Source organism: Meleagris gallopavo, chromosome 5, assembly GCF_000146605.3.
Source record: "Meleagris gallopavo isolate NT-WF06-2002-E0010 breed Aviagen turkey brand Nicholas breeding stock chromosome 5, Turkey_5.1, whole genome shotgun sequence".
NCBI classification, from domain to species: Eukaryota; Metazoa; Chordata; class Aves; order Galliformes; family Phasianidae; genus Meleagris; species Meleagris gallopavo.
The window spans coordinates 2843463-2858374 of record NC_015015.2 but is presented as its reverse complement, the minus strand read 5'-3'; the positions used below and the strand labels follow the sequence as shown (position 1 = coordinate 2858374).

The window sequence follows — 14912 nt, the reverse complement described above, 5'->3', positions numbered from 1 at the left end:
GTTTACAGAAGAAATGCAAGTTTACACTGTTGCAAGTAAGATTTGAATGTGTTGTTTTTGGTCAGATATCTAGAAGTAAAAAGCAAACACGAATAAAAGCCTTGTTTTGTTGTGGGTTTGTGTTTGTTTGTTTGTCTTTGTCAGTGATAAGATTTAGTGATCCTGTAAACATATTGAAGCACAGCATGAAAGTCACAGCTCCAGGCAAGTAGGACAACGTTTAGATCTCAAATACCCATTTTCTACTTACATATTCATTATTGAAATACATAGGCAGGTATGTACCTTGGAGCATATAATAGGTGCTTTTGTGGGTTGCTTTGAAAAGTTGCATCCAGAAAATAAAGACAGCTGAGGCCATCACAAGCTGCTGGGGAGAAAAAAGAAAAAAAAAAAGCCTAATTGTATTTAAATAGAAGCACACTGCACTTATATAATATTTCTAAAGATGCGTTGATGCAATTTTCTAGTAATGAATGGTCTGAGAATTGCTATTGGTTGTTGTTCTGGAAGGAAGAAAGCAGAGAAGGAAGAATAATCTTAGAAAACATCATTTTTTGCAGACTGAGAAGACCTCAGAAACACTGAACGTGTAGAAAGTCAGCTGTGAGGTATACATGGGAGTATTAAAAAATAAAACACCTTGTACAAACAAATAAGTTGGTATCCAGTGTCTCTGCTGCTGGCATCACACACCAGTACATGGTTCCACTTATGAAAGGAGAGAGAAACTGTTGGGTATGACTGAGTTTTATCTCAAACAGTCCAAATAAGGTACAATTCCATGAGAAACAATCTAGCTGATAAAAAGTAATGCATCATCAACAGACTTCTGACGGTGCGTGTGATGCATTTTCCTTAAAACTCCCATACATGTTCTGGACAGACTCTGTGCTGAAATGGTGCTGCAGCCTCCAGAAGACGGCAGCTGTTTCTCAGTTTGCCTTTTCAAATTTCTGACTCTTCATAGGCTGACACCAGTTGATATAGTCACTGTCTATTCTGAATCATGCAAAACACAGACTGTAAAAATAGCTTGCAGCAGCAGGATCCATTGCGTTTACAAGTGTGGTGGGAAGGAACTAGATGAGATTTAAGCACTGCTAACATGATACTGCAAAAGGACTTCAGCTGGGATATCTGAGGAAACGTCCTCATCAGTAGTGTTTCCTTTTTAATTTTTTGAAATTATTTTTCTTCAGGAAAAAAATAGGATTGTTTTATAAAATTTTCCAGGTCCCAAGCTTGGTTTAATTTCCTTGCCTTTCAGTTTTATTAATTGTGATAGGAAAGTAAGTATCAGAAGTGTTCATATCTATGCACGCTCGATAAAAATTGTAGGATTTTTGCACTGCTGGCAGAAATGGCTAGATTGTGGTTGTTGTAAAGTTATTTTAGTTGTTCTGTTCTAATTGATTTGAACTCCTGAACAACCAATGCCGAAGAACTGTGTGTTCTTGTGACTTGCTGTTTATATATTCATCCCGTGGGTATGTGGACATTTCTGTGCTTCAGGAAGTGCTGTGTTACAGGGAACTTGTGATGGATCCGTTCATCTTTATGAATGCTGTATTTAACAGATTTTAATTTTGTCTTCTCCAGACTGATGCCATGGCATCATCAGGCCTCTTCTTCAAAGACGGCAAGAAACGCATTGATTACATCCTGGTCTACAAAAAGTCAAGTCTACAGGTGGAAAAAAGAAGCACATTTGAGAAGAATTTGAGAGCAGAAGGGCTGATGTTAGAACGAGAGGTGAGTTCTTAGTTGATGTGGTATAAAGCAAACTTTGCAATGCTGTCTTCCTGGACTAAACTTATAACCGATTCCTGATGATTCATAAGTCTTTCTGGTCAGGCTTGTCCCTTTGTTCAGTGCTAATATATTACTCATGGAATCATAGAATGGCTTGGGTTGGAAGGGATCCCATCAAGCTCCAACTCCCCTGCAGCAGGCAGGGCTGCCAACCTCCCCATTTAATACCAGCCCAGGCTGCCCAGGGCCCCATCCGACCTGTCTTTGAACACCTCCAGGGACGGGGCATCCACAGCCTCTCTGGGCAGCTGTTCCAGCACCTCACCACTCTCATAGTAAAGAACTTTCCCTGATATCCAACCTAATAATAACAGTAATTTGACAGTTTGTGTAATGTGTCTTGCTCGTGCACACTTATATGTGTACATAGACTCACACGCATCCCCCAGAGTAAAATCACTTCTAAATAGATGTAGTGCAGTACATGGGGGAACATCCAACTCCTTACACTTTCAAAACAGAAGAAATTTCTGTAACTCATGTTGTTACCTTAATATATAACCCCTATGTCTTGTTACAGAATGCCTATTTATCTCCCTATATTTTTAAAGGGGTAATGATGACAAGTTAATCCATCTCTAGCTTACGTGTCTGTACTGAGTTCTTTGAGCTAGAATAGTTTACAATTTATGTGCTACTTGGCAGGCTTCCAAACTTTCTGGAATGCAATTAGAAAAACAAGCAAACAAACAAAAAGCCAACCTTTTATTCTGGTCATACTTAGTTAAATATCAGAAGTCATGCTAAGTCTCACTGTTAACCCCCTTTTTCTTTGCGTGCTGAAACCTTTAAACCCTAAGAACTTTGAATATTGTTAAGGATTTCTTTTTTTACATTAAAGAATGATTTTGTCAGCTTTGCTCTGATCTGTAATAGCTTGTTTTCCCAAGAGTCCAAATTAATATCCCTTTAGGTTCCTAATTAGGTTCCTGATAAAGTTGCTGATACTATAGGGATTAATTAATATTTTTATCTAGATGCTCACAATCAGCCTTTCATATAAATATTTATTTTTAAATTGTTCTCTGTTTGTCAGAAAAAAAAAATAATGTATTTTTGTCCTTGTTTGTCTTTTCCATTCCTTTCTGTGTCTTAGTTTTAATGCTGCTCTGTATTGCACTTTGGTGGATATTTCTGCCATGAAATGTGAAAAACTGATTCAAAAGGATGTGAAACTGTTGTGATCAGGATAACAGAACTGAGAATATTAACATAAAAATAAACAAATCCAGGAGAGCAGACTTGCAATTTTACTGTTTTGTGAATTCATGATAAAAAGACATGTATTTAGTCTTTCCTAAAGAAAGTTCCTGTAGTTCATGTGTCTTTTACCTTGATTATTTTCATTAGCTCAACTCGGTAGAATTGCTTTACTTGTTCCATGTGAAAGCAATAATGTTTTAGCTGCTTGCAAGTCCTTGCAATAGCAATATGGCATGTTGAAGATTTGTAAATAACTGGCCTGGAAGTTTTGTTAAACTTATTTTTAAGTTTTTAAACATTATTTTGAATCTAATAGGAAAAAAAAAACTGACTTTCAGATATTTATTGAAATAGGAACGATCTTCAGCTGGAGTCAATTTAGAGGCACTGACATTTCAGAAAAAAATGTGTTTGTATAAGGTAGCGATTCTAAATATCAAGCCATTGAAATGGCTTTCCAGTATTATTTTTTCCTTGTCTTTGGAGAAAAATGAAATCCTAGAAGCAATGTTACATAATTTTGACATGACCTTATGGCACTGATGGGCAGAATTTTGAGTGCTTAAAATTCATTTTATTCTCTGACTGAATTTTCCTCTATCCTTGCTTACCAAACCTTGTATAATTTAAGTCTTGGGGAGGCTTTTATCAGACTCAACTCTACCAAAATGTTTGATTATGAAAAACTCAAGCAAGTACATTTGGAAGAGGAGTTTAACACTGAAATACTGATTAAAAAAAGATAAATACAGGAACATTTGGTGTTGAAACTCTTGGTTGTATTCATATAAATATGTGATATAAAACATTTCTGTAGAATATTCCTCATAATTTTATGGGAAAAAAATCATACAGGGATCACATTTGAAGTTGATAACTGTCATCACACTTAATGTTTTCTGGCTTTTGGGATCTGCAGGTTTGTCATATGGCTCTAACAGCTGAGCTACACTGCACTATTCTCCTTAAATGTGAGACGGATTGAGGGGTCTCAAAAGGGCTCACCTGAAATTATTTTGATGCATTAAGCCTTTCTTTACTTCAGCCAGGTTTTTAAGAACTGTCCTACAGGTTCTTTTTGGCAGTTTCTTGTTCACTCCTATGACAGGATTTGGGGTGGGATGGAATCTGTTCATTTTCTATTGTCTGTCTCAGCACTTGCAACGTTTTCAGGTTTGCATAGATGCTTCATGATGAAATTTGACCTTGAAGTATTTAGAAGTGTGAGTGCCTCATGGGATTGAATTATTAATATGTGTTTATTTTTTCCCACTTTTTGCAGCCAGCTGTAACAAACAGTGATATCATGTTTGTTAAAATTCACTGTCCGTGGGAGACGCTGTGCAAATATGCAGAAAGAATGAACATCAGGATGCCTTTCAGGTATGGTGGAAACTATTTTAATGAACTTGTAATTTATTGCTTAAAATACATTTTTTTTAAAAAAAATATTAGTTACTGTAATGCTCAGTTCCTTGCCTATGCTAAACAAATTCCTTGTGCCTTTTTTGCAGTAAATATTATTGGAATAGTGAATATCTCCTGTAATAACACTGAAATTTTAAAAGGTTTAAATGCTTATTTTCAACTCAATTCATGTTGTTCTTCTCGAGAGAGAAAAGCTTTGTTGTGTGCTGTAAACCTGTGTGACTCATGGAAAATTCCCTTGCAGAACTCCTTTTTCACTTCAGTTGCCAAATTCTCCATCTTTCGTATCCCATAATGTAGCTCTCTTGCATTGGTCCTACGCCAGAAACTTAGTCATTGTGAAGCATCTTTAGCTCAAATCTGGTATCAAATACCCAGTTATATTCTGAGTTTCCACATCATCCCATTAAGTGTTCCATTAAAAAAATATTTTCTGTGACAGTTATCTACTGAGTGCTTAAGAATATTATTATAGTGCCATTTGAGCTCCCCTAATTTGAATGATTCTTGTCTTCCTTTTAAATGTAGTACTGAATGTTTGCGTGTGTGTACACAAATACATAAACTAAATTCCCATTCCAGAAGTACTTCTTTCTTGCTTTCAATACTTGACTTCACAAAAGTTGGGTTTTAACAGCGATTTGAATTCTTTGTCATTTTAGCAACTTCATAGATCTGTAGGGATCTTCGGGGGGGGAAAAAAAAAAAACCAGTCAACTTTCAGAAGACTGCTTTATTTGTAAGCTGCTCATAGTTGTGTTTGTATTCAGTGCTTTACCTTGCTAATTTGCTGTTGAGCAAAATGCTACTGGTCAGAAAGAAGCTTACTGCCCACCTTCAGCTGTGTGAGTAATATGCGCTTGATCACCATTTCTTTTTCTCTTCTAGAGGATTTAAAGAAGAATTAAAGTGAGATTGCAAGGTAGAACTTGTGTGAATATTTCAAATAAGCTGGTCCTTTAATTGCACTCTTTAAATTAAAATTGAACACAATAGTGAACGCAAAGTAGACTCAGATTAGAACAGAGGTCCATCTTGCTTTGCCAGCAGCCAGTCTGGGATGTTCAGTACAGGAGCAGAGCAGCATTCCATGATACCTTCTGTATTTCCAGAAGTCTGTGGTTTACTGACATGCTGAGACAGAATTTGTGTTCACCTTTGTTTTTACTAACCTCTGTTAGCCTTTTCATGGATGCAAAAGTAGCTATGTGCACTTCCATAACAACACCCTACGGTCACACATTGTAGAATTTAGCTTCACGTTCTGTCAAAAGCACTGTCCTTATTTTGTTTTAAGTTTTGAGTTTGCTTATTTAAGTTCAACTTTTCTAAACTCAATGGCACCTATTGTTTCCTGAGCTATTTTCCTCATTCAGTGGGCAGGGGAAGCTCAAATCATACCATAATTGCAATGAACTAGTCCTAAGAATAGGTTATTTCTCTTTGACTTTGTCAGAATAATCAGCAGCTTCTGTCTCTTTTGGATACATAACTGAAGAAGAGAGCTTAACCTTCCTGGCAATGTTTCAATGCAGAGAATGTATCATCTTGTGCAGCACTGCAAAAATTTGGCTTTTGGTTATGGTCCTTACAACACCAAGTATCAGTATCATAAATGAATGATACATGAAGAATAAGTCTCCTGAATTGGACTCAGACTTCTTGGGTTTGTTCTGCTGAATTCAGGAATGTAAACACCATCTACAGAGTTATTATATATGTTAATAAAAATTTCTTTTACTGGCAAGTAACAATTTTTTGCACAACCAAAGGACTAACCAGCATCCTAGAACTCAATTTTAGCGTGGCATGATGCCTAAATATGTTGGCAGATACATAATATGCATAATATAAGCAATATGAGAAGGAGTTTTTTTCTAGCATTTCAAAACACTGCGGGAATCACTGTTGCCTTCAAATATAATAAGTGTAAATGCTTTCAAAACTAATCTATGTTAGGACAATGTTTAAATCATGACTTAATTCTTCTTTTTTTTTAAAAAAAAAAAGATATTTTTGTGAACTATGCATCAGGAGAAACGAAACTGAGATGGTTCTAAATCCACAAAAAAGGCTCATTTTATCAGTGTTCACAAGTATCTCTTGTGAAACATAACTTATCCTTGTGTATCGTGAAGAAATAAGTTGTTTCTGGTTCTTACTGGGCTCCATTTGTGCAAAACAGCTAAGAGTGATTAAGTGGAACATTGGAAGCTTTGAAAAATAAATCAATAAGTCTGATGTCTACAGATTCCGTAATAATTCTTCTTCGTTTCACTTACAATTCTACCTAGCTGTACCAAGCATCAGGCTGCCAACAGCCTACAGATTGCTAGACAGATAAATTTGTTGTTTTGGTGTATCCTAATGAATCTGAAATACTGTCCAGATGGGCAGTAGCAAATCTTGTTACCTCTGTTGGTTCTGGTTGAATTTATCATCTGGTGGAGATCTACATACATATCCAGAGTGGGAATGCTATTTTTTAGTGGGTTAGAATGAAGGATGAAGGAGAATATCAACTGAAAATAACGTTAAGCCTTGATGTTAATGTGTCTACATAAACTTGTTTTCATTCCTCCTAAATAAATGAACCATGTACAAGATGAAAGGATTTAGGCAAGTTTTAAGTACGACATATGTAAGATGATGTGAAATGAATACAAACACAACAGCATTTGAACACTGTCTAATGGTTGTCTTATGAATGAATCCCTGATCGGATGTTATTAGCTACAATATGTAGCTGAAAGGTAAATTTCTCTGAGGAGCAAATTTCAGGCTTGAAAATACTCTGTTTCAGTTTACTTTTTAAACTGTTTTTCATCTTTCTGTCTGTGAAGGTGTGTGTTTTGTATTGTCTGGTGTTCTTTTCCTAATGTATATGTCCTTTTCAACTGTCTCTTGCTTGATTGTTTTCAGCTGATTTTTGCTGTTCTTTCAGGAAAAAATGTTATTACACTGACTGGAGGAGCAAAACCATGGGCAGGTTGGTGGGTGATGTGTAGCTTCTAATTTTGTCAAATAGTCACCCAGCTAAATAAAATCCATTTGCAGTTGTAAATTTATCCAGGAAACTTGGAACATGAGATTATTTCACTGAAAACTTAAAATATGTTAGCTCCAAGTGTTAAAATATTCATCTGTAACAAGATGCAGTACTTTAAAGTTTTGCCAGTTCTCATTTTAGAAATGCAGATGTGCTTATGCCAGGGAAAAAAAGTGACCCTTTTCCTGCAGCAAAGATTTCATACTGAATCCAGCTCTACTGTTACGAGTGCTCCCACCGAGAGATGTTTCTTTAGCCTGTAAGCTACTTTTGAGTTCATTGTCTTCAGTCTAAATTCTCTAGTCAGCTATTTCTTTAGAGGTGCAAATGTATCATCTCTCATATGCATTCTGTTGAGCAGGACTAAATCAATGACAAGCTTTGAAGGCTGGTTTGAATTTTTGTTTGGTAGCCGACAGTAATGTTTTTGCTGCAGTAGAAGACCTTTCACTCTCTGAGCTCTCATAGATTTACCAGGATTGGAAAAGACCTCTCGGATCATCTGGTCTAACAGTCCAACCTTTCAACCTTTGACTCTGCCATTACTGTAAGTGTATCTCTTTAGTGAAAGCCATCTAGCCATAGGATTGGATGCCCAACCTCACCTCCAGTTGCTCCTGGCAGCTAGGAGGGGAGTGAGTGAAGCAGGAGGAGCCTGGGGGAGCTGGGGAACCGTTACTGCTCCCCTCTGCTTTAGTCAGGTGTCATGAAGTCTTGTAAATCCCTGTGGAAAATATATGAAAATGTTTACAACGGAAATCTCCTGAAAGAGTTTTATGTTCTGGGTTTTCTTGAGATGAATCTTTAAATTACATTCGATTTTGGTTCTCCTGCTGTTACTTTAGATGATGAAGAGTTCTCATTATTTTCCATGAACAATTTGCAGAGTCTCATGGTAACAGTTTGCAAAGTAATCAGTTAGCAAAAATAGGCAATGTACTGCTGAACATCAAAGTAAGACAAAATACATAAACAAGTAAAATATGCTAAAATGAAACAACCTATAGCATAAATTTACAACTGCATTTTTCCTCTTTCCAATCATCCACATGCTTGCTCCATTTTAGTTCGCATTAGGAAAAAGTGATGTGCTTTGTAATGCAAAGGCAAAATTAACTGAGCTTACTGCAGAGTTATTTTATTTAAAATCCATCTGGTGAGTCCTAGGTATTAAACAAATTTGTCTTCCTTATTTAGAAGGACAGATGTCTTAAGCATGTTGTTGAAGTCATGCAGTACCTGTGAACCAAGTAGTAAACAATTTTAATGCCAGGTTGAATTTACATTTGAGACAAGTGGTTTTTTACCTGTGATTTAACTGGAATTTGGGGCTCTTTTTTTTAAATATATTTTCTCTGGCATTTTGTACAGACAGGTGCGGAAAGGAATAATTTGGGGGAAAAAAGCTAAATTGCTGACGCACATCTCATCATTCTCATTCTTTTCTGCTGTCATTGTCTTTTTGCATCTTAAATCTTTTCAGGTTTAACTTCTCTGTAATTTATCAAGTATTTCTGAACGTTTCTAAGCTAAGTGGGGCTTACAAGAGGTAGGATGGGGAATGTGGATTTAAATCTTTGTGGATCAAAGGTAAAATTTTAAAGCCACTGAGTTTCCGCGGTTAAGAATACGGGTAATGCTGTTACATCAGACCTTACTGTGATATATATGTTTCTCTGAATCTATCAGTGCAATACAGTAGATGTGTATGTCTACACGTCTGTAAGTCTGCAAAAGATTATTAGGAGCATGCTTAAAACAGTGAAGGCGAATGTAACACTGATAGACTGTGTTTCTTCTATGTGATATCTACATGATATCTCTCTCCCTATTTATTTATTTGCATAAATCTATGGTCCTGTGTAGTCTTAAATTGATCTTGTATCTGCCCTATAAGACATCCCAAAGCCAGCTACGGTACCTTAGTTCTCAACAAGACTTGTAGAATCTCTTGGGGTTTTTTTTGTCAGAATATGAGAGGCAAACACAGAAGAAATTGCTGGGTACTGACTGATGTCAAAACATCCTACATGAGCAGTTGCTCAGTTTTGGTGTCTCATTCCATTGGAACTGTGGATTCTGGTCAGAAAATCCCAGTAGCAGTTTCATAAGAAGAAATAATTGCTCCTCTAAGTCAGTGTGGTTCAAGAGTGAAAAAGTGACAAAAGATCACTGCTGTACACATAACGTGTCAGTATGGAGGTGCTATGTATCAAGCTGCCTTAACTCCTTGAAACTCCAGTCACAGTGGATGGCCTCATCATGTTAGATTAGTTCTCAGGGCACCAAATTCACTTATATAGTGCTTCTTTCCACTGGCATCAGCTGAGTAGACGTAATCTGAAGGGATTTTTGGACTTAGTTTATTCCAGTTCTGTTCATCGTCGAAAAGAAAGGATGTTGAAACCATTTCCTCTTGTCCTATCACATCAGTGATAGGGGCAATATAAGCGTGTTGGCAAAGCTGATTTCTTTAAAACAGTCATTATCAAATACACATTTTTTTTCAGATTTTGGAGAATAAAAATGGTCAAGGCTTTTTACATCAACTAGTCTAAAATAATTTTACAGTATAGAATCTGATATCAGATGCATTGTTCTTCTTCCTGATGTATCTGCATATCTGCCTGTTTAAAAATATATAATAAAAATCAGCACGTTGAGAACAGGAAAATAAAAGAAGACAGTCGCATGAAAACTTCTTAGATATACTTTGTATAACTTTGTGCTGGAGAGCTTCCACTGAAGCTATTAAGATAATCATCTTGCATGATAAGGTATTGTTTGAGAAGGGATGCATCTGTGTGGGAATTGTTTTCTGTTTCAGCTTTATGAGCACAGTTCATATGAGTTCTGTTTCTCATAATGCTTAGTATCAAGAGTTTCCCTCAAGTGCAGTACCAGTTAAATACCTAGTGTGCACCAACACCTTAGTAACCATGCAGCAAGAAGATATTGAGAATTTTAAATGTAAATTTAAAATGATGATCCCACATTTGGCTTAGTTTTCCTCTGACATGGTGTTATATAAGGGTACAACTTTCACTGCTTTTGTGGATAATAAGGGTCACATTTCCACAAAAGCGTCTTTGCTGCTTGAGCACAACTTCCTGTGTGCTCACTTTAATTAGGAAATGGAGAACTCTGCTTCTGCTGAACACAGGGATTCTGTGTTTATCTCTAACAAAAATCATGTACTTAGCTTTACACATCTTGTGGCTCTCTATATGTCAGGCACACGTTGGCATTGAGTGAGACCCACATCCCACTGAAAAATATTGGGGAAATACTTACCAAAAATCCCCCCCCTTTTTTTTCTTTTTCTTTTTTGCAGATTCTGATGTCGTAAGACATCATTCTGTAATGACACCTACTCTTTAAATACACACAGTTATCGCAGTCCAATATAAGAAAAATGCAGGCCAACAAGGTGTGTAAAACTAGAGGGATAAGAAGATAAATTTCAACATTTGCTTGAAAATAAAATGCATTGCAGTGTATTATTCCATCTATAGACACTGTCCTGAGATACTGTTTAGTCAAAATGCCAGTGGAAGAAAGCCTTTCGTTTACCAATATGTGATCTAATCAGAAATAAAAAAAATATATGTTCTGTTTGTGTTACAATGCCAATTTTTAGAGAACTGCAGGTAGTATAGCTTTTGCTTCATTCGTTATATCACTATACTGTTTCCTAAGGTAAAGTCAGGAAATTGCCTGTTTTCATTGCATTTCTATTATGATGTCACTGAATATTCAATGATGGATATAGAAATAGCAAGTGGATAAGAGCGTGCAAATTTACATTTGTTATTTTCTCAGTTTGCAGAGGAATATGAGAGAGCTGAAAAGTTGGTTGCCTAGAAATCCAATGAAGCTTGATAAGGAGGCCCTACCAGATCTTGAGGAAACAGATTGCTACACAGCACCCTTTAGCCGTGCACGCATACACCAGTAAGTGTTGGAACTGGAAACACAGCTCCACAGAAGGGTTTTCTATTTTCTCTCTGCTCAGCAAGTCCCATAGAGGCAGCCATTAACAGATGGTCACTGGCAAATACCCAGTGTCGTGTCTGGTATTTTCAATGGAATTTACTCTTAAAGCAAAAAATCTGCTCTCTGTTCCTTGTTATTGGGTATTGTTATTTGTTATTTGGTTACAGCTAGTACTACAGGCAAAAGGTTGACTGAAAAATGACCGCCACTTTTTTGGTTTAGAAGCTTGTTTTTTTTCCATTACATTACAAAATGCAAATACTTGCTCGGATTTGCTTACCTTGATTACATGTTTTACTTAGGCAAGCTCTGAGAAAGCTGTTGAAACTGGGAACACCTGGAAGTGGGCTAAGTACACTGTCAGGGTTTTTGCTGTCAGCTGTGCATTTTAAAAATGCTGTTGTCTGTGAGAGAAGAAATATATATACTCTGAAGAAAAATTGTATGTGATCACCATCAACGTGCTCATTTGATCTAGTTTAATTGTGTTACAAATGTTTTAAGCAACAAAAAAGAAGTCGTCTTGAAATTCTAACTGTTTATTTGAAAATTATTTTATGATACTTATTTAGGAGAGGGAAGTTCATATGAAGTAAAAACATAAGTTAGGGTGAATGTTTTTTTTTTTCTTCTCAGTAAAGAAGCTATGTGCAGGCAGACTGACTTCACCCTAGGAAGGCAGAATAATTGCATTATTATCTCAGGTTTTTTTTACTAATTAATTACATTGCATTGAGTCAGTTGCTCGTTCATGGGGCAGTTTTTCAACGTGTTCAGCTGACGTGATGAACAGCAATAGTGTCACCTTTGGCACAGCTGAGAAGGGAAAAGCTCCTACATGTCACATTTCTGGCATTCAGAATCCTGAGCCATCTGGGAAAGGCTATTTGTGATATTTGGCTCTATCTTAGGATTCTCTGAGGGGAGGAAGTTGCGGAGCTGCTCCTCAAGCATCCGGCGCATGGAGACAATTATTATTTCTCCCTGAATGGCAGTAGTAGTAGTTTTGTACTCAGATCTCTCAGTTATGTCATGAATTTCAGAACGATCGCTACTTCTGAAGAGTATTTTTTGACATTGTTGTCTTTTCAAATGTATATCCAGAATGAAAATTACCTGGACGTTAGGACAATTTGGAAAAAACTATATTTTATTTTCTGTTTTCCCAACAATCTGTGCTAGTGACAATTTTTCGGAGCCTGAGAAGGTGCTTTAAGAGTGTCAAATTTTGTATCTTGTGCAGTGACCAACAAGTGTAAAGCTACAATAAATCACTGTAAGAAAAAATACATTGAGCAGCTACATTTCAGCACCTATGTATTGTTTTGAATATTAAAAGACATCCATTATTTCAATAGCTTTACCATAAACAACAAAGACAGCTTCTTCAGCAACTCTACAAGAAGTAGAATTGTGCATCACATGCTACAGAGAACCAAGTATGAGGATGGAAAATCCAAAATGGGTGAGAATGCTGTATTTTTCTCTTAGCCCGAAGATATGAAAATTTTATATCTGTGCTTGCTTGAGAAACTATTTTGTGGAGTAAAATTTAATTTTGCCATCCCTTGAAGTCTTTGTTCAACCAGTTGAGTAATACGGTTGAATGTATGTTGCATGCAATTGTTCCATGACATAACTCAGTTAATATTAGGAATTGTTTTCACCTTAATACTCATTTCTTAAATTGGAGAGACTATAATAGCTTCATGTGATCAAGAGCCATAAGAGAGATAACTTAGACCTCAGAGAACGGACATGAATCTTCTAGGACTGGCCCTAGTACTGCTACGACCCAGCAGTCCCAGTCCAGCAGAACTGATCAGAACTACACTTCAATTATCTGATGTCTCCATGCAGTTCAGACACAATTGACTTAAAGACTAAATCTAGTTTTTGCCAACACTCTTATTACTCTTATTATCTTATTATATGTACTCTATACTTCAGAAAGTACAGTTATTCATTTTCATTTGCTATTAAGAGAGTATATATGTATGATCTTCTGTTTGTCTGTAGGAATTAAGAATTTAACATAGATGCATATTTATAAAGATGATAGCATTTACAAAATGTTGTTGCTTGAGTTTCTCGGAGAAAAGCAGTGGTAAGAAAATCATAGAAACTGAGGGATGAAGTCAAATGCTATTGAAGGTGATGGTGACAAGTTTCATTTTGTAGTTAGTGTAATTTCTATGTTTCAGTGGATAGATCTATCATGAGAATTTACTTCTTAGGTCTGCTTGGCTACACAGTTATGTCCTCACAGGCTACTGAATTGTTTTATCATAATTATTAAGGTTCTCTATTCCTTATTTTTTATAATGAACTTTAATAGTAGAATAAGTCTGGTTTTAGAAGGACTCTAGGAATGGATCCAGAATGCTCTAGCAGAACTCTGATCTGACACAAACTCCTTCAGCTGGTTTATATTTAAAAGTAACAGGATATTCTCTCCGTGCCTCTCACTGTGTGCACACCGGATCATCTGATCACCCATAAAATCTGTATCCTATGCTCTGATTAAAACAAGAGCGTGACCACCTTCTCACACTTGATCTGGCACAGGCATCCAACCATGAAAGAAAAGTTGCAGACGCTGACCTTCAGAATGCTGTAGTTTAACAGAGCTGGAGAGCTTGAGGGATCAAAAGACCCCCACCTGGTGGGTCTACTGATGATTTTCATGCTTAACAGCATCCTGATTACCTAATAGGAATTTGCATTCTCCTTTTGTAACGTGAAGATTCTCAGTGTTTAAAGCTAACTCTGTATTGAAAAAATGTCATTGGAACTACTGCATTTCTTTCTTTTTAGGTATTAATAGATTACTAAACAATGGAACGTATGAGGCAGCATTTCCACCACATGAGGTAACCTCATTAATTTTGTATTTGTATTTACATTTTGATTAAAACTTGCACTAGAATTTTGAGATGCTTCATGGTTTATAATTCTGTCTTGCAAGTTTTTCTATTTCACTATGTAATGTTGAGTTATTAATAGCTCTTAAATTAACACTGGCTTCTTGAGTTTTTTTTCTTTAGCTGCCACCATTCAAAAACACTCTTTTTTTCCTAATGGATTGTGCAATGTATCAAACTTAAGGAAACTGGTTATTTATTTCCTTTTTAGACCTTTTTGCATAGTCCTGGATAATTTGTGCTTCTTTAGTAGTCTTCTGAAGTCTGCAGAGGTGTGAAATGAATGAAAACCTTGTCTTTATGTTTTGAAAGGAAAGAAGCAACGCACGTATCTTTGGTCATCATAAATGCCTACCAGTAGCGTGGTAATTGCAGCTGTGAGCACTGTGGTTAATTGGGCTGAATGCTGTGACTTTATCTTGTGTTTCAAAGGACCAGCCTATGCTTTAGAAATTGCTGAGGGTGATTTTTTTATGTTGTGTTAATAATTAAATACA

At 36.3% G+C, this 14912-nt stretch overlaps 1 protein-coding gene across 1 annotated transcript in view; it reads left to right on the top strand.

Moving 5' to 3' along the window:
• ANO3 (anoctamin 3) overlaps positions 1-14912 on the top strand; it is a 113420-nt gene that overhangs the window by 56513 nt on the left and 41995 nt on the right. The window contains 6 exon segments of the mRNA XM_019615250.2: positions 1603-1755; positions 4301-4401; positions 7391-7435; positions 11318-11449; positions 12850-12956; positions 14309-14364. Coding sequence (XP_019470795.1) covers positions 1603-1755; positions 4301-4401; positions 7391-7435; positions 11318-11449; positions 12850-12956; positions 14309-14364 — 594 coding nt within the window.